At 40.4% G+C, this 20,507-nt stretch overlaps 1 protein-coding gene across 1 annotated transcript; it reads right to left on the bottom strand.

The window, feature by feature from the left end:
* Positions 1–1,795: 1,795 nt before the first annotated feature.
* Positions 1,796–20,196, bottom strand: LOC112922628 (cystatin-13-like). Its single transcript, XM_026002283.1, has 3 exons — positions 19,969–20,196; positions 5,518–5,631; positions 1,796–1,879 (listed from the first exon to the last, which is right to left on the bottom strand). Exons 1-3 carry the CDS (start codon positions 20,194–20,196, stop codon positions 1,796–1,798), a joined length of 426 nt encoding a protein of 141 aa, XP_025858068.1.
* Between the last annotated feature and the right edge of the window lie 311 nt (positions 20,197–20,507).

The following is a 20,507-nucleotide window of genomic DNA, read 5'->3' as shown; positions in this document are numbered from 1 at the left end:
AAACTAAAAGACAACCTAAAGAATGGGAGAAGATATTTGCAAATGACATATCAGATAAAGGGCTAGTATCCAACATCTGCAAAGAACTTATCAAACTCAACAGCAAAGAAACAAACAATCCAATCCTGAAATGGGCAAAAGACATGAACAGAAATTTCACAGAGGACGACATAGACATGGCCAACAAGCACATGAGAAAATGCTCGGCATCACTTGCCATCGGGGAAATAGAAATCAAAACCACAATGAGATACCACCTGACACCAGTGTGAAAGGGGAAAATTAACAAGACAGGAAACAACAAATGTTGGAGAGGATGTGGAGAAAAGGGAACCCTCTTGCACTGTTGGTGTGAATGTGAACTGGTACAGCCACTCTGGAAAACTGTGTGGAGGTTCCTCAAAGAGTTAAAAATAAATCTCCCCATATAAAAAATAGTGAAAGGGAATTAAGGGGAAAGGAGAAAGAATGAGTGGGAAATATCAGAAAGGGAGACAGAACATGAAAGACTCCTAACTCTGGGAAACGAACTAGGGGTGGTGGAAGGGGAGGTGGGTGGGGGATGGGGGTGACCGGGAGGCACCGAGTTGGGCACTTGAAGGGATGAGCACTGGGTGTTATTCTATATGTTGGCAAATTGAACACCAATAAAAACAAATAAATTTGTAATTAAAAAAAAAGAATAAATCTCCCCTATGACTCCGCAATTGCACTGCTGGGGATTTACCCCAAAGATACAGATGCAGTGAAAAGCTGAGACACCTGCACCCCAATGTTTATAGCAGCAATGTCCACAATAGCCAAGCTGGAGAAGAAGCCTCAGTGTCCTTCGAAAGATGAATAAAGAAGATGTGGTCAATATATACAATGGAATATTACTCAGCCATTAGAAAGGATGTATACCCATCATTTGCTTTGATGTAGATGGAACTGAAGGGTATTATGCTGAGTGAAGTAAGTCCATTGGAGAAGGACAAACATTATATGGTTTCACTCATATGGGGAATATAAAAATAGTGGAAGGGAATAAAGGGAAAGGAGACGAAATGAGTGGGAAAAATTAGGATGACAATGCTTGAAAGACCCCTAACTCTGGGAAATGAACAAGGGGTAGTGGAAGTGGAGGTGGGTGAGGGGATATGGTGACTGGGTGATGGGCACTGAGGAGGGCACTTGACGGGATGAGCACTGGGTGTTATACTATATATTGGCAAATCAAACTCCAATAAAAGAAAATTTTTTAAAAGTTCCAGGTTGTCAAATTAAACAAAAATACACTGCAGATCTACAAATGACCCAACCATTTTCCAGTTGGATTTATTGTATAAAACTCTAAGGCATTTGGCTATGTCTTCTCCAGAGTCCTAGGCAGGAAGATTTTTGTGGAATTCCATGGAAGGAACACTCTCAAGGCAAGCCAGACCCTCAGAACCTTGAAGAAACAACCCACCAGCATGAAACAGTTGAGTGCTGAGTCCCCCAGTTAGTTCTCCAGAAATAGCTTCCACTGAAAAGTAATTTGTGCTCATAGTTCAATGAGATATGGAAATGGGTTCACAATGTCTTCTCTTTACTGGTAGGTAACACATTGTCCTGCTAGTAGATGTGTGAGTGAACTAGAAGTGGCTGACCAACACTAAAAAGGCATCAAGTTCTCAGTACCAGCCCCTGAAGAGCACACAAAAGGCAAAAAGGCCACAGAAATAAAGTCAACGAATCAACTTATTTAAATGTTTTGCAAGTGTATTTGCTTCTTTAAATGGAAGTGAGAGCAGTTGAATATGCTAGAAGATAATTAGACCTCTTCACAGTGTTTCTTCAGCATAGTGAACTCAAATTTCCAAGGTTTGGTTGCAACAATAAAGGTGCAAAAAAACATCTAAAAGAGACAAAAATAATAATTAGCTTGTAAGAAATAAAAATGAAAAATAAATAAATGGAAGTTTCTATTTCTGGGTTTCTTATTTCTAAACCAAATTTCAGAATTTGGTTTCAGGCTGGCTAAAATCAGCTTAAGCCAGCCATACCCCTGCAGTCCCTGGAGCTATAGTATCTGAGACCAGATGGGAGTGGAGCCAGCCTCACTCACCAGAATGAATCCCTCCCAATTCACCTCCCTGTTATCTGAAGCCATCATGTATAGCAGGAGCCCAGAAAATTGTTATTCTCAGAAATTCTCATCTCCAGCTCGGGCCTTCATTCAGCCATGGTGATTCCTCTGCAGCCTACTGAGATTGCATGCTGCATGGAGGGCCCAATGAGTCCTTCCCAAGAGAAGCAACCCAACAGGAATAATACAGAGTCCTGCACATCTTGGTGGAGCAGGTCAAGGTTGGCCAGAGACAAGAAGCAAAACTTGAAGCCAGGGAACTGAGGGGACACATAGAGCTCTTCCCAGGACATGCAGAATGAGCAGAGAGAGTTTCAGGCTCTTGTGTGGGATGAATTCACTTATGTCCCTCCTCTCACTCCTAAAATTTGTATTCACTTAGAATAAAAATACAAATGAGAAATCCTTCACTATATCAATGAAAACATGAATGCAACATTAAACAGAATTGAAGTTATAGAAGATACAAATATTGAGGATCAGCTTGAGGAAGAAAATAGGACCAAGCTACCAGCAGTCTAGTCAAACCCTTGGTGAGTAATTCAACATCCAGGAACTCTGTCTACAAGGGAACAATAATAACACAAATAGAAATAAAGAATATTTATTAAAGCAATGTTCATAATAGCTAAAAGTTAGAAAAACTTAACCAATTCTCAGGGATTTGCTAAGTGAAATGTGGAACACCATTAAATGAAATCACATAGTTCCACTATCTGATGCTTTCCAATATTTTACAGTTTTATAAATTCTTAGAGTTATTATTAAATGAAAATCTGAATTATAGAATAGTATACAGTAGGATCCCAACTACACAAAAATGCAGATATAAAATATAGGAAAACTAGTATAAAAATATATGGACAGTGGTAAACTTTACATAAGGTAAACTTTACATAATAACTGATTTTAAGTAGCTTAAAATTTTTGAAAGTTCTAAATATTCTACATGTATCAGGCTAATAACTATTTAAAATCATGTCAAGTTTTAAATTTATATTTCAAGGATCTCAGATGTTTGCCTTTTATTCCTTTCTAAATCCCAATAAATAACTAAAGAAAGCAGATAAGGTCAAATCTGCAGTAGCTCTATGAAACAGGAGGGGACATTGTCCAAGGACGGAGACAGAGAGGATTCTCTGCGTGATAAGAAGTGGATGCAATCAGGGTGACCAAGTCTACTGAATGCCAGTTGCTCCATGTAGAGGATGAGAACATAAGAGGAAACCAAGAGAGCAAACTGCCTCCAAACTCCACAAACCTTGAAGTTATACTTAACTCTTTTTACTCTCCCTTACCAATCAATCAGCAAATTCCAAGCCTTTCACAGACATCTAGAACCGAGTACTTCCTCCATCCTAACCAACATCATCTCTCATCTGATCTATTCCATTAGACTCCTAACAGATTCCTATTAATCCACTCCTGCCTCTATGCCGTCTTTTCTCCATGTGTCTCTCAGTGTCTGTACTTCTTCTATTCGTACCTGGTGTATCTTGAAAGACCAATGACTTTTATGGGCTGTGTCAATGGGCACTTTCACCCTATGACCTCAACTCTCTATGACAATGGGAACCCTGCTCTCTGACCTCCATAGATCACATCACTGGGCACCCTCTGGCTTCCAGTTGGGTTTGGCCAAGGGGAGATAGAGGAAGGAAGTGGGAAGCATGAGGAGTTGAGGTCAGGGGGTTCCAGTGGGTTGGCTGTGGCTCCTGACAGGGACCCTCTGGTTGCTCCAGAAAAAAAATATATTAAAAAGCAAAGCCTAGAAGTGAAAACTTGGATGATCAGTAGGAAGCAACCAAGTGAAGTGGTGGGGAGATCACCTTTCACATACATCAGAATGAAAACATTTAAGATTCAACCCCAAGTGCTGAGGGAAAATGAACAACCACATACATCACTATGGAAGATGTGCTGGTTCAACCACTTTGGAGAGTAAAACTGAGGTTTCAAGTCACATGTAGTGGCCCCAGGAGCGCTGAAGCTGCATGTGTAGCAGTATGGCAGCCCTACTCTAGAGGGTGCCCCCGGGGATAGCCTCAAACCTGCTCAGTCAGCATGCATCCAAACTGTCACTGCTGCATTGTGGTTAAGAGTGAAATTTTAAGACAACCACAGTATCCAAAATAGTGAGATGGTCAAATACAACATAATACAGTCATATAAGAGCTTAATATGCAGTAACAAAAACAATTTTGGCTGATTTCTATATACCTTAAATGGCCCAAGAAATCATTTGGCATAAATAAATAATAACAGATTGTACCAACATAACAAATCTCATAACAAGAGAAAGATCCAAAATGTACATAAATTTTGAAAAACACACAAAACTCTGCATTCACAAATTAAAAAAAATTTTAATGGGTAAGAACACATTTTTTTCAGTGTAGAGAATATTTACTATGGAGTATTTGGGGATCAACACTTGTGGAAAGTGGATGGGATATTACACAGCTTGGTTTTACAAGTTATAAGCCTAATGGCAGAGGGAAGATGGGGGTAGTGACAGGTACAGGGAGAAGCTTTTGCATTTTCTTCAACAAGGAGTGATGGTAATGGAGGTGGGTGGGTAAGAACACTTCTCAACAATTTGAGTGTTTATATTTGAGAGGGAGAAGTGGAATGCATGTTTAACATTTTACTTGTTGAAATAAACATTTAAATTAATGTAATAAAATGATTACAGTTATAAAATCAAGTTCATGGTTATTTGATATATCATTCTTAGTATCTACCAGAACTTTTAAAATATTACTTAATTAAAACCTAGTAATTTATAATAATAGCAATTTATAATAACAACTTACTCTCTAGATGTAGCCATCCACTCATGTTTGGTATTCTGCTGTGGTGCCTACTATTCATCAGAATATGAAGATGTATTTTATTTGCACATGTATGGGCAATTTTCAGGAACCACTAATCTGCCATTATTTTTGCTTAGCCATATCTCATGCCAGCCAGCCTTAGGTATTCACCAAACAGGTGAAGAAAATTCAAAAGACACAGAAATATACATACTTGTAAATGCAGTTTCAACTATGAAAGAGAAAAATTAGAAGTAACTTTATGAAAATATCATAAAGACAAATTTGAACAAGGGAAAGGAAAATTACTTCTGTCTAGCCCAGATTGCAGGATAGTAAGAAACAATGAATGGGTGTTGCTTTAAGCCACTAAGTGTTATGTGTGTTTTGGCAGGGGTGAAGAGTACCAGCAAAAACTGATAGAAACAGTTTATGTCTGTGTCTGGAATCTGGCTATCCTTGGTCCTGAATATGATTAGAACATGGTTTAAAAGGAGACAAGAAAATTAAAGCAGGATTGGTCCTATTGGTTTTCTCTGTCCAGTATGCAGATCTGACCAGGCCATCACTGCCTCCACCTGAGGCACATACCTTTTGGATTTGAGGATCCTTTTGTAATAGGCAATATTCATTTTCTCCTGAAATTTTCTTGCACATTGTTCGGGCAATTTTGACCTCAAGAAAGTAGTCTAAACTCTCTGTGACCTGTCAAGGAGTAATTTAGAAATTAGATATCATAAACGAATGCATGATACCAACTGTCATCTCTGATAAATAAACATATCCTGCTTAGGGCAAATAATGCCTCCCCATCTCCCTCCCTTCTATAGTTTCCTTGCCAGAAATTTTTTTTTAATCTATATTTTATTTGCAACAGTTTCTGTGATATATGATTTCTTCTTTTAAATTTCTTTTTAATTTATTTATTTATGATAGTCACAGAGAAAGATGAGAGAGAGGCAGAGACACAGGCAGAGGGAGAAGCAGGCTCCATGCACCGGGAGCCTGACGTGGGATTCGATCCCAGGTCTCCAGGATCGCGCCCTGGGCCAAAGGCAGGCGCCAAACCGCTGCGCCAGCCAGGGATCCCCTTGCCAGAAATTTTGAGGTAACAGGAGGGGATGAGTTCTTACCTTGATATCTCTCCTTCTATCTGCCTATTTGTCTCACATCATGGTATTGAATGTTGAATAGTGACAACTGTCCCCAAGATAAAGGAAGAAAAATCCCCAAATAATGTTTTCCTGTGAAAGGTAATGGTGTGCTTATAGAGCTTGGGAAATAAACTGCAGGGTCTAAACATCTTCATACTTATTCAATAGATATTGGGAGAAGAAATGATATCTAATAACTGAAATTTGTTTGGAGGGTATTGCTTTAGCTTCTTTAGCTTCCCTCCTTGCAATTTTAGCAATCCAACCCTATTCCACATGATCCACTCTCCTGAATCCCTGATTGCAGGGCCTCTTCCTTGCAGACCCCCCACTGGCCTCTGTATTTCAGAGTTTTCCTGGGGAAATGGAAATGCACAATGGCAAATAGAAACTATTAATTATTTAAAAATGAGAACAAGATAAGATTTTATAACTTAAGGGAGAGAAGGTATTAAAATTACCGAGTTAAACACATTCACTGACCCTAGAAGAGTAAGACATCATCTCAAAAGCATAGTAAACATTTTGAACATCCTAGGGAAGTTGCCTGGGCATTAAACAAAATGGTCAGCAGAATTCTAAGTAGTTTTTTGAATATCATATATACTTAAATTTTTTTCAGTTATTTATGTAAGTGCATATAAAGTGTCTAGAAGGACAGAGCCAACTGTTTCCAGGGTGCTCTCAGGAAGTGAAGAGTCAGATTGGAAATGCAGGAAATTGGGTCTTTGCTACCATTTTTCAGCTCAACAACTTCCAGACATACTCTTAGAAGTTTTTTTTTATGACTGGATAACAAATTTCTCAAACTCAGTGCTATTGACATTTGAGGCTGGATCAGTCTTTCTGGTGAGGGCTGTCCTTGGTGCTATAGGGGATGCAGTAACAGTGTCCCTAGCCTCTGCCCACTAGGTGTGTATAGTGGCCTTCTCTGATTGTGATGACCAAAAATCCCTCCAATTATTGCCAAAAATTCCCTGCCAAGCAAAATCCATGCCCATTTGAGAACCATTGCTTTACATTTGAGTAATACTTCCAAGTTAAAATTATCATAAAAAGAATAATACTGAATCAGACTCAACCACCACCACTGACCACCAGCCCTAGCTTGACCCCTGATTGCCTAGAAAAGGGAAAGGAATGGGAATCCTGGCTGCTGAGGCAGCCCTTCACTGCTTTCACAGACAGGCCCTTCTGACTCTCCTGACCTTCTATGACCTCTTTAGTCTTTCTGCAATGTCCCACCACTTGCACTCCATCCATTCCACTCAGTTAAAACGTGTGCTCATTCACAATAGGCAGCCTGGGCTTAAATCTTAGCTCTTCTCCATACAAGTTGTGTGCTGTGGAAAAATTATTAAACCACTCTGGCCCCATTTCCTCTTTAAGGTGGAAGAAAATAGCTCCTACATAATGAGTTGTGAGATCTGAATGAGCATATGAAAAGCAACCAGGTCTGGCATAAAGTAAACTGTATATACAGCTGACCCTTGAACAATGTGTTCAAGGCAAGGAGTTCAAAGCAATGTGTAACAAGGAGTTACAGGCACAATCAAAAATCTAAGTGGAGCTTTTGACTACTAAAAAACTTGACTACCAATAGCCTACTGTTGACCAGAAGTATGTATATATTCTTGAAATAAAGTAAACTAGAGAAAATAAATTTTTAAAGAAATTATAAGAGAAAATACATTTATAGTACTGCACTATATTTCTTGAAAGAAATTAGCATATAGTCAGACCTACAGTTCTCATTTTTACCATCATTCACCTTGCACAAAATCTGCAGCAAAGACTTAGTCAACTATGAACTAAAGCAAGTAGCAAACATTTTCTTCAACGGGAGAGTATTTAGGCTCAGAACATACAATCTTGTTATTGCAGCACAAAGGTGGCCCTAGACTGCACTCATAACATAGGTGGCAATGTTCTAATAAAACATTAAATGTTCTAATAAAACTTTATTTATAGACATAGAAATTTAAATTTTATGTAATTTTCATGTTATGAAATATTCTTTTTTTTATTTCTTATAACCATTCTTAGTTCATGGGGCATACAAAATAAGCAGCAAGCCAGACTTGGCTGCAGGCTATAATTTTCTAACTCCTGATATAATATTTGTATTTTAAGTTAAATCAACCAATAAGATATACATATTCTCTTTATATAAAGCTTGTGTATGTGTTACTAAGTTTAATCTGAATTATCACCAAGCATTTTTCTTTTTGTTTTGTTTTCAGTTAATTTTGTTTGGAGGGGATGTTTTATTCTTCCTTACTTTTTTCTTCAGTGTGTTTTCCAGTGGTATGTAGATGGAATGTCAAGGAATTTTAAATGCTTCTGTTTAGCCTCTTTTCAAACCTATTTCTACCTCATTCTTTTGAACGACACACTTCGGTACTGTGTCCAGTACCCAAGAAACACAAACAACATAACCAAGATCAGAGGGACCCAAGGCCTGTGAGTGTGGAGGAGAGCCAAGAGGCCAAATGCCCCAGCCTCGTAGGGGATAAAGCTGTCAAATGAGCCTCCTCTTCTAACTCTTTAATTCCTAACTCAGGTTTCTGATGACATGGAGGAATGGAAAGCAAGGTGAAAGGGCAGACAGTAGAGAGGAGATGGTGGAAGGAGGAAGAGAAGCACAAGACTGTCCCTGTACTCCATGTCATTCTGATGTTGCACGGTAGCCTCCATTCTCCATCAGCCCCCTCTCTTCCCTTCCTTAAATTCCATCCAGACTGGCTGAATCCCTTTTCCTTCTGTGCACCTACTGATTCTTCTATGGGATCCCCCCAAACTACAGTCCCATCATCTTTCTTGGGAAACCTAATTGGTGCAACACTATCTTCTACAACATGGTCCACATTCCAATTCCTCCAACTACCCCAATAATATCATTGATAGTTTTTTTTTAAATCCAGGAGATAATACAAAATCATATATTGCATTTAGTTGTCACATTTCATACCTGAGCTTTCTTTTTCTTTATTTATACTTATTTTTAATTTTTTATGATTTTGTATATTTTTTGTTGGAGTTAGATTTGCCAACATATGACACCCAGTGCTCATCCCAGAAAGGGCCCCCCTCATTGCCCATCACCCAGTCACCCCATCCCCCTGCCCACCTCCCCTTTCACTACCCCTTGTTCACTTCCCAGTTAAGAGTCTCTCATTTCTGTCACCTCTAATATTTCCCACTCATTTTGTCTCCTTTCCCATATAATCCCTTTCACTATTTTTTATATTCCCCCTATGAATGAAACCATATAATGTTTGTCCTTCTCCAATTGACTTACTTCACTCAGCATAATACCCTCCAGTTCTATCCATGTCAAAGTAAATGCTGGGTATTAGTCCTTTCTAATGGCTGAATAATATTCCATTGTGTATATAGACCACATCTTCTTTATCCATCCATCTTTCGATGGACACCGAGACTTCTTCCACACTTTGGCTATCATGGACATTGCTGATAAAAACATTGAGGAACAGGCATCTCAGCTTTTCACTGCATCTGTATCTTTGGGGTAAATCCCAGGTAGTGCAATTGCTAGGTTGCAGGGTAACTCTACTTTTAACTCTTTGAGGAACCACCACACAGTTTTCCAGAGTGGCTGTACCAGGTCAGTTCAACAGTGCAAGAGTGCTCCCCTTTCTCCCACATCCTATCCAACATTTATTGTTTCCTTTCTTGTTAATTTTCACCATTCTCAGTGGTGTGAGTTGGTATCTCATTGTAGTTTTGATTTGTATTTCCTTGATGGCAAGTGATGTGGAGCATTTTCTCATGTGCTTGTTGGCCATGTCTATGTCTTCCTCTGTGAAATTTCTGTTCATGTCTTTTGCCCATTTCAGGATTGGATTGTTTGTTTCTTTGCTATTGAATTTGATAAGTTCTTTATAGATCTTGGATACTAGCCTTTAATCTGATATGTCATTTGCAAATATCTTCTCCCATTCTGTAGGTTGTTTTTTAGTTTTGTTGACAGTTTCTTTTGTGGTGCAGAAGCTTTTTATCTTGATGAAGTCCCAATACATTTTTGCTTATGTTTCCCTTGACTTCATAGATGTATCTTGCAAGAAGTTGCTGATGTCAGATTGAAAAAGAGTGTTGCCTGTGTTCTCCTCCTGGATTTTGATGGATTCTTGTCTCACATTTAGATCTTTCATCCATTTTGAGTTTATCTTTGTGTATGGTGTAAGAGAGCAATAAGTTAGGCAATCTAAAAGAAATGGAACCATATCTGGAAAATGACAAATTATGAAAACTGGAACAGGAAGAATTAGAAAACCTGAACAGGCCAATAACCAGGCAGGAAATTGAAGCAGTCATCAAACACCTCCCAAGACACAAAAGTCCAGGGCCAGATGGCTTCCCAGGGGAATTCTATCAAACGTTTAAAGAAGAATTAATACCCATTCTACTAGAGCTGCTCCAAAAGATAGAAAGGGATGGAGTATTTCCAAACTTGTTTTATGAGGCCAGCATCACCTTAATTCCAAAATCAGACAAAGACACAACCAGAAAGGAGAATTATACACCAATAATGCTGATGAACACAGATGGAAATATTCTCAACATGATACTAGCCAATAGGATCCAACAGTGCATTAAGAAGATTAATCACCATGACCAAATGGGGTTTATCCCCAGGATGCAAGTTTGGTACAACACGCAAAACAATCAATGTGATATCTTCAGTATCTTCAAAGCCAGCTATGAAAGCTCAGACCAAATATCATTCTCAATGGGGAGAAACTGAGAGCCTTTCCCCTAAGATCAGGAACAAGTCAGGGATGTCCACTTTCACAACTGTTATTCAACGTGGTACTAGAAATCCTAGCCTCAGCAATCAGACAACAAAAAGAAATAAAAGACATTCAAATTGGCAAAGAAGAAGTCAAACTCTCCTTCACAAATGACATGATACTGTACATAAAAAACCCAAAAGACTCCACCCCAAGATGGCTAGAGCTCATACAGCATTTGGGCAGTGTGGCAGGATACAAAATCAATACCCAGAAATCAGTGACATTTTTATCCACTAACAATGAGACTGAAGAAAGAGAAAGAAAGGAGTCAATACCATTTACAATTGCACCCAATGGCATAAGATACCTAGGAATAAACCTAACCAAAGAGGTAAAGGATCTATACCTTAAAAACCACAGAAAGACATTGATGAAGACATAAAGAGATGGAAAAACATCCATGCTCATGGACTGGAAGGAGTAATATTGTGAAAATGCCAGTGCTACATGGGGCATTTTACACATTCAATGCAATCACTATCAAAATACCATGGACTTTCTTTAAAGAATTGGAACAAATGCAAAAATTCTCATCCTAAGATTTGTGTGGAATCAGAAAAGACCCCAAATAGCCAGGGGAATATTGAAAAAAAAGAAAACCAGAGCCAGGGGCATCACAATGCCAGATTTAAGTTGTACTACAAAGCTGTGATCACCAAGACAGTGTGGTACTGTCATAAAAACAGACACATAGATCAATGGAACAGAACAAAGAACCCAGAAATGGGCCCTCAATTCTATTGCTCACTAATATTTGACAAGCAGGAAAGACTATCCACTGGAAAAAGGACAGTCTCTTCAATAAATGGTGCTGGGAAAATTGGACAGCCACATGCAGAAGAATGAAACTGGACCGTTCTCTTACATGATACACAAAGATAAACTCAAAATGAATGAAAGGTCTTTTTTTTAAAATTGTGAATGAAAGATCTAAATGTCAGACAGGAATCAATCAAGATCCAGGAGGGGAACACAGGCAACACCCTTTTTGAACTTGACCACAGCAACTTCTTACAAGATACATCTATGAAGGCAAGGGAAACAAAACAAAACAAAAAAGAACTATTGGCTCTTCATCAAGATAAAAAGCTTTTGTACAGCAAAAGAAACAGTCAACAAAACTAAAAGACAACCTCCAGAATGGGAGAAGATATTTGCAAATGACATATCAGATAAAGGGCTGGTATCCAACATCTATAAAGAACTTATCAAACTCAACAGCAAAGAAACAAACAATCCAATCCTGAAATGGGCAAAGACATGAAGAGAAATTTCTTTTTTTCTTTTTTTTTTTTTTTTTTTGTTGAATGAAGAGAAATTTCACAGAGAATTGAGGAGGGGCAAGAAGGCGGAAGAGTAGGGTCCCCAAAACACCTTCCCCACCAAATAACCTAGATAACCTTCAAATCATCCTGAAAATCTACTAATTCGGACTGAGATTTAAAGAGAGAACAGCTGGAATGCTACAGTGAGAAGAGTTCGGGCTTCTATCAAGGTAGGAAGATGGGGAAAAAGAAATAAAGAAACAAAAGGCCTCCAAGGGGGAGGGGCCCCGCGAGGAGCCGGGCTGAGGCCGGGGCGAGTGTCCCCAGGACAGGAGTGCCCCGTCCCGGAGAAGCAGGAGCTGCACCAACCTTCCCGGGGGAAAGGGGCCCGCAGGGAGTTAGAGCAGGACCCAGGAGGGCGGGGATGCCCTCGGGCTCCCGGGGACACTAACAGGCACCTGCGCCCCGGGGAGATGCGCCGAGCTCCCTAAGGGCTGCAGCGCGCACGGCGGGACCCGGAGCAGCTCGGAGGGGCTCGGGCGGCGGCTCCGGGAGGGGGCTGCGGGGCGGGAGCGCGAATCCAACAGCGCAGGCTCCGGAGCACTGGGCGCCGGGACACAGCCCAGGATCTGGCCTCCCCTCCCCGCCCTGGGACAGGCAGAGGCCAGGAGGGCCCAGGACAGCGAGGAAGCTCCTGCCCCGAGCTGAGCAGATCAGCGGCCCCACCCGGGAGCCTCCAGGCCCTACAGACGGAGAGCCCTGGAGCTACTGCGGGAGCTGACTCCAGGGCTGCAGAGCTGGCCTCGCCACTGCGGTTGTTCCTCCTGGGGCCTCACGGGGTAAACAACCCCCACTGAGCCTCACGGTGGCCTCACCGGATAAGCAGCTTAAACATTATTCACTGAACCCTGCACCAGGCAGGGGCTGAGCAGCTCCCCCAAGTGATAACACCTGAAAATCAGCACAACAGGCCCCTCCCACAGAAGACCAGCTAGACAGACAGGGGAAAAACAAATTATTGACCAAGCAGCACTAGAAAGTTCCAGGGGAAGTCAAGGGACTTACAGTACATAGAATCAGAGGATACTCCCCCTTGTTTTTTTTTTTCTGTTTGCTTCCCCCCCTTTTTTCTTTTTTTTTCTCTTTTTTTCTTTCTTTTTTCTTTTTCTTTTCTTCTTTCTCTTCTATCTTTTTCCCCTTTTCCCAATACAACTTGTTTTTGGCCACTCTGCACTGAGCAAAATGACTAGAAGGAAAACCTCACCTCAAAAGAAAGAATCACAAACAGTCCTCTCTCCCACAGAGTTACAAAATCTGGATTACAATTCAATGTCAGAAAGACAATTCAGAAGCACTGTTATACAGCTGCTGGTGGCTCTAGAAAAAAGCATAAAGGACTCAAGAGACTTCATGACTGCAGAATTTAGATCCAATCAGGCAGAAATTAAAAATCAATTAAATGAGATGCAATCCAAACTAGAAGTCCTAACAATGAGGGTTAACAAGGTGGAAGAATGAGTGAGTGACATAGAAGATAAGTTGATGGCAAAGAGGGAAACTGAGGAAAAAAGAGACAAAAGACCATGAGGATAGATTAAGGGAAATAAGCGACAGCCTGAGGAAGAAAAACCTACATTTAATTGGGGTTCCCGAGGGTGCCTAAAGGGCCAGAGGGCCAGAATATGTATTTGAACAAATCCTAGCTGAAAACTTTCCTAATCTGGGAAGGGAAACAGGCATTCAGATCCAGGAAATAGAGAGATTCCCCCCCCTAAAATCAATAAAAACTGTTCAACACCTCGACATTTAATAGTGAAGCTTGCAAATTCCAAAGATAAAGAGAAGATCCTTAAAGCAGCAAGAGACAAGAAATCCCTGACTTTTATGGAGAGGAATATTAGGGTAACAGCAGACCTCTCCACAGAGACCAGCAGGCCAGAAAGGGCTGGCAGGATATATTCAGGGTCCTAAGAGATGAGAACATGCAACCAAGAATGCTTTATCCAGCAAGGCTCTCATTCAAAATGGAAGGAGAGATAAAGAGCTTCCAAGACAGGCAGGAACTGAAAGAATATGTGACCTCCAAACCAGGTCTAAACTGATATCAAAAGATTGGGATAGTCCCCTGTATATTCTCAGACCATAATGCCTTGAAATAAGAACTAAATAACAACAAGAAGTTTGGAAGGACCTCAAACACGTGGAGGTTAAGGAACATCCTGCTAAAAGATGAAAGGATCAACCAGAAAATTAAGGAAGAATTAAAAAGACTCATGGAAACTAATGAGAATGAAGATACAACCGTTCAAAATCTTTGGGATGCAGCAAAAGCAGTCCTGAGGAGGAAATACATCGCAATACAAGCATACATTCAAAAACTGGGAAGAACTCAAATACAAAAGCTAAACTTACACATAAAGGAGCTAGAAAAAAAAACAGCAAATGGACCCCACGCCCAGCAGAAGAAGAGAGAACAGAACTGTGGAACAGATCGACATAACCAGGAGTTGGTTCTTTGAAAGAATTAATAAGATAGATAAACCATTTGAAAGAATTAATAAGATAGATAAACCATTAGCCAACCTTGTTAAAAAGAAGAGAGAGAAGACTCAAATTAATAAAATCATGAATGAGAAAGGAGAGATCACTACCAACACCAAGGAAATACAAACGATTTTAAAAACATATTATGAACAGGTCTATGACAATAAATTAGGCAATCTAGAAGAAATGGACGCATTCCTGCAAAGCCACAAACTACCAAAACTGGAACAGGAAGAAATTGAAAAGCTGAACAGTCCAATAACCAGGGAGGAAATGGAAGCACTCATCAAAAACCTCCCAGGACACAAGAGTCCAGGGCCAGATAGCTTCCCAGGGGATTCTATCAAACATTTAAAGAAGAAATCATACCTATTCTACTAAACCTGTTTGGAAAGATAGAAAGAGATGGAGTACTTCCAAATTCGTTATATGAGGCCAGCATCACCCTAATTCCAAAACCAGACAAAGACCCCACGAAAAAGGAGAATTACAGACCATTATCCCTCATGAACATGGATGCAAAAATTCTCAACAAGATACTAGCCAATCAGATCCAACAGTACATTAAGAAAGATAGAAAGAGATGGAGTACTTCCAAATTCATTCTATGAGGCCAGCATCACATTAATTCCAAAACCAGACAAAGACCCCACCAAAAAGGAGAATTACAGACCAATATCCCTGATGAACATGGATGCAAAAATTCTCAACAAGATACTAGCCAATAGGATCCAACAACACATTAAGAAAATTATTCACCACCACCAAGTAGGATTTATCCCTGGGACACAAGACTGGTTCAACACACGTAAAACCATCAATGTGATTCATCATATCAGCAAGAGAAAAACCAAGAACCATATGATCCTCTCATTAGATGCAAAGAAAGCATTTGACAAAATACAGCATCCATTCCTGATCAAAACTCTTCAGAGCGTAGGGATAGAGGGAACATTCCTCAACATCTTAAAAGCCATCTACGAAAAGCCCACAGCAAATATCTTTCTCAATGGGGAAGCACTGGGAGCCTTTCCCCTAAGATCAGGAACAAGACAGGGATGTCCACTCTCACCACTGCTATTCAACATAGTACTGGAAGTCCTCGCCTCAGCAATCAGACAACAAAAAGACATTAAAGGCATTCAAATTGGCAAAGAAGTCAAACTCTCCCTCTTCGCCGATGACATGATACTCTACGTAGAAAACCCAATAGCCTCCACCCCAAGATTGCTAGAGCTCATACAGCAATTTGGTAGCGTGGCAGGATACAAAATCAATGCCCAGAAATCAATGGCATTTCTATACACTAACAATGAGACTGAAGAAAGAAAATTAAGGAGTCAATCCCATTTACAATTGCACCCAAAAGCATAAGATACCTAGGAATAAAGCTAACCAAAGAGGTAAAGGACCTATACCCTAAAAACTATAGAACACTTCTGAAAGAAATTGAGGAAGACACAAAGAGATGGAAAAATATTCCATGCTCATGGATTGGAAGAATTAATATTGTGAAAATGTCAATGGGCAATTTACACGTTTAATGCAATCCCTATCAAAATACCATGGACTTTATTCAGAGAGTTAGAACAAATTATTTTAAGATTTGTGTGGAACCAGAAAAGACCCCGAATAGCCAGGGGAATTTTAAAAAGGAAAACCATAGCTGGGGGCATCACAATGCCAGATTTCAGGTTGTACTACAAAGCCAAAGAGTGGTCATCAAGACAGTGTGGTACTGGCACAAAAACAGACACATAGATCAATGGAACAGAATAGAGAACCCAGAAGTGGACCCTGAACTTTATGGTCAACTAATATTGGGCAAAGGAGGTAAGATTATCCACTGGAAGAAAGACAGTCTCTTCAATTAATGGTGTTGGGAAAATTGGACATCCACATCTTCATGCAGAAGAATGAAACTAGACCACTCTCTTGCACCATACACGAAGATAAACTCAAAATGGATGAGAGATCTAAATGTCATACAAGATTCCATCAAAATCCTAGAGGAGAACACAGGCAACACCCTTTTAGAACTCGGCCACAGTAACTTCTTGCAAGATACATCCACAAAGGCAAAAGAAACAAAAGCAAAAATGAACTATTGGGACTTCATCAAGATAAGAAGCTTTTGCACAGCAAAGGATACAGTCAACAAAACTAAAAGACAACCTCCAGAATGGGAGAAGATATTTGCAAATGACATATCAGATAAAGGGCTAGTTTCCAAGATCTATAAAGAACTTATTAAACTCAACACCAAAGAAACAAACAATCCAATCATGAAATGGGCAAAACACATGAACAGAAATCTCACAGAGGAAGACATGGACATGGCCACCACGCACATGAGAAAATGCTCTGCATCACTTGCCATCAGGGAAATACAAATCAAAACCACAGTGAGATACCACCTCACACCAGTGAGAATGGGGAAAATTAACAAGGCAGGAAACCACAAATGTTGGAGAGGATGCGGAGAAAAGGGAAACCTCTTGCACTGTTGGTGGGAATGTGAACTGGTGCAGCCACTCTGGAAAACTGTGTCGAGGTTCCTCAAAGAATTAAAAATAGACCTGCCCTACCACCCAGCAATTGCACTGTTGGGGATTTACCCCAAAGATTCCGATGCAATGAAGCGCCGGGACACCTGCACCCCGATGTTCATAGCAGCAATGTCCACAATAGCCAAACTGTGCAGGAGCCTCGGTGTCCATTGAAAGATGAATGGATAAAGAAGATGTGGTTTATGTATACAATGGAATATTACTCAGCCATTAGAAACGACAAATACCCACCATTTGCTTCAACGTGGATGGAACTGGAGGGTATTATGCTGAGTGAAGTAAGTCAATCAGATAAGGAGAAACAGTGTATGTTCTCATTCATTTGGGGAATATAAACAATAGTGAAAGGGAATATAAGGGAAGGGATAAGAAACGTGTAGGAAATATCAGAAAGGGAGACAGAACATTAAGACTCCTAACTCTGGGAAATGAATAGGGGTGGTGGAAGGGGAGGAGGGCTGAGGGTGGGGGTGAATGGGTGACAGGCACTGAGGGGGGCCCTTGACGGGATGAGCACTGGGTGTTATTCTGTATGTTGGCAAATTGAACACCAATAAAAATAAATTTATTTTTTAAAAAAAGAAATTTCACAGAGGAATACATAGACATGGCCAACAAGCACATGAGAAAATGCTCGGCATCACTGGCCATCAGGGAAATACAAATCAAAACCACAACGAGATACCACCTGACACCAGTGAGAATGGGGAAAATTAACAAGACATGAAACAACAAATGTTGTAGAGGATGTGGAGAAAAGGGAACCCTCTTGCACTGTTGGTGTGAATGTGACCTGGTACAGCCACTCTGGAAAACTGTGTGGTGGTTCCTCAAAGAGTTAAAATTAGATCTACCCAGGAAAGGTTTAATTAGAAAGGTAATACCCAGCATTTGCGTCGACGTGGATGGAACTGTAGGGTATTATGCTGAGTGAAATAAGTCATTTGGAGAAGGACAAACATTATATGGTCTCATTCTTTTGGGGAATATAAAAATTAATGAAAGGGAATAGAGAGAAAGGAGAGAAAATGAGTGAAAATATCAGTGAGGGTGGGAAAACATGAGAGACACCTAACTCTGGGAAATGAACAAGGGGTGGTGGAAGGGGAGGTGGGCGGGGGTTGGGGTGACTGGGTGATGGACAGTGCGGGGGGCCCTTGGTGGGATGAGCACTGGATGTTATGCTATATGTTGGCAAATTAAACTCCAATAAAAAATATTTTAAAAAGAAATCTGAGAAAAAAAGAAAAAAATTGGAGTCAATCCCATTTACAATTGCACCCAAAAGCATAAGATACGTAGGGATAAACCTAATCAAACAGGTAAAGGATCTATGCCCTAAAAACTACAGAACACTTCTGAAGAACATTGAGGAAGACACAAAGAGATGGAAAAACATTCCGTGCTCACGATTGGAAGTATTAATATTGTGAAAATGTCTATGCTCCCCAGGCAATTTACAAGTTCAATGCAATCCCTATAAAAATACCATGGACTTTGTGCAGAGAGTTGGAACAAATCATCCTCAGATTTGTATGGAATCAGAAAATATGCCAAATAGTTGGGAGTATTATAATAGTAAACCAGAGCCGGGGCATCACAATGCCAGATTTCAAGTTGTACTACAATTGTGGTCATCAAGACAGTGTGGTCCTGGCAGAAAAACAGACACACAGATCAATGGAGCAGAATAGAGAACCCTGAAATGGGCCCTCAACTCTATGGTCAACTAATATTTGACAAAGCAGAAAAGACTATCCACTGGAAAAAGGACAGTCTCTTCAACTAATGGCCTGGGAAAATTGGACAGCCTCGTGTAGAGGAATCTTACATGTCTTTTAATCAGGCCATTTCCTTGCTTTTCCTCTGTCTTTCATGACACTGATAATTTTAAGAGGTCTTACAGAATGCTCCATAATATGGATATGTCTAACTGTTCCTCGTGATTACCTTCAGGGGATTGATTTCAGACAATGATACCATACACTAGTGATGCTGTGTCCTTTCTGTGACCTCACATCAGGGGCACATGATGTCAGTTTGTCCCATTATTGTTCACAAACATTTAATGAACAAAGTCTTGGCCAGGTGTCCTGATCGTAAGGGTATCTTTTCCCTGTTGTAATTAATTAATGAAAGAATCCCTGCAAGCAATTTGTCCCCCACCACTTTCCCACCCCAGTGATTGTAGGATTCATTGATGATGTTTGCCTGAAGTAGTTATTGCCATGATGATTTACTCCTTACACAATCTTTTACATCTACAGGTAGCTGTTTTTTTTTTCTGTAAAAAGCCTTCCATTTCTTTTTTCAGTGAAAGCTAGACTTGCACTTTCTTTGCTTTTTCATTGTGTTATAATCCATAACAGTAATGCCTCATTTTGATATCAGCCCAAACTGCCCCAAATTTGTCCCTTTCAATAGCCCTTCTTGGTCTCTGACCTATGCTTTCTGATATGACTGTAATCAATATTAAGTTATTATGATCTTTATTTTATGTTTCATCCCAGAATAAGAAAGGATGAAGTATAACTAATTTTCCTCCAGAAACCCCTAAAATAAAAGTAATATATATTTGGTTAAAGGCATCTCTTAGCTATTTTCCACTCCCTGGTGTCTGTGCCCTCCATGAATAATGGGCCCCCGTATGACTGCATCTTGAAGAGAAAGAGAAGAGAGCATGCTCACTGACCTGCTCCTGGGATTTCAAGACCTTTATGACCTTGAAGGTGTACTTGTCTTTGCTGGCCTTGTTATACTCTTTCATGGCATACCATAGCGCCTGCTGCACATAGACATAAGTTTCAGGAATGTCTTGGAACTTCCTCACCACCTTTGACCTGCCCCAGGCATGGATACCTCTGGGCACAAGGGTCACAGTGGCTACCAGGAGCAGCAGACTCAGGCAGGGTCTGGCCATGGCACCTCAGCCAAGGGGGTACAGGTCTTGTTCCTTCTGTCCTTCCAGGACTATAGTAGGACATGTGCTGGGCTGGCTGTGCTGCTTCTGCACCCCCACGTCTTCCTGGCACTGCTAGGGATAAAAGGGGGAGAACTTCTGTTAGCTTTATGTCCTATGAGATTCTCTCTCTCCTTCCCTATAGAGAAGTGGAGTAATAAATCAGCAGTCACAATTCAGAGCATTTTCTCCTACTGCCTTTCCTTTCTGGAAGGAATGCATGCCTCCACACACTTGCTGTCCTTTCCTTCCCCTTCCCTACCAAGTGACCC

This window comes from Vulpes vulpes, chromosome 14 (genome assembly GCF_048418805.1).
Source record: "Vulpes vulpes isolate BD-2025 chromosome 14, VulVul3, whole genome shotgun sequence".
In the NCBI taxonomy this organism is placed as follows: Eukaryota; Metazoa; Chordata; class Mammalia; order Carnivora; family Canidae; genus Vulpes; species Vulpes vulpes.
The sequence above is the reverse complement of the archived record's forward strand: the minus strand, read 5'-3'. Positions and strand labels throughout refer to the sequence as shown.

Excerpts from the sequence above, each read along its gene's own strand:
- LOC112922628 (XM_026002283.1), bottom strand. The coding sequence starts at position 20,196 with ATGGCCAGACCCTGCCTGAGTCTGCTGCTCCTGGTAGCCACTGTGACC. Across the intron at positions 5,632-19,968 it reads TCTTGAAATCCCAGGAGCAG|GTCACAGAGAGTTTAGACTA; the intron begins GTCAGTGAGCAT and ends ACTCCTTGACAG. Across the intron at positions 1,880-5,517 it reads AGGATCCTCAAATCCAAAAG|ATGTTTTTTTGCACCTTTAT; the intron begins GTATGTGCCTCA and ends TGTCTCTTTTAG.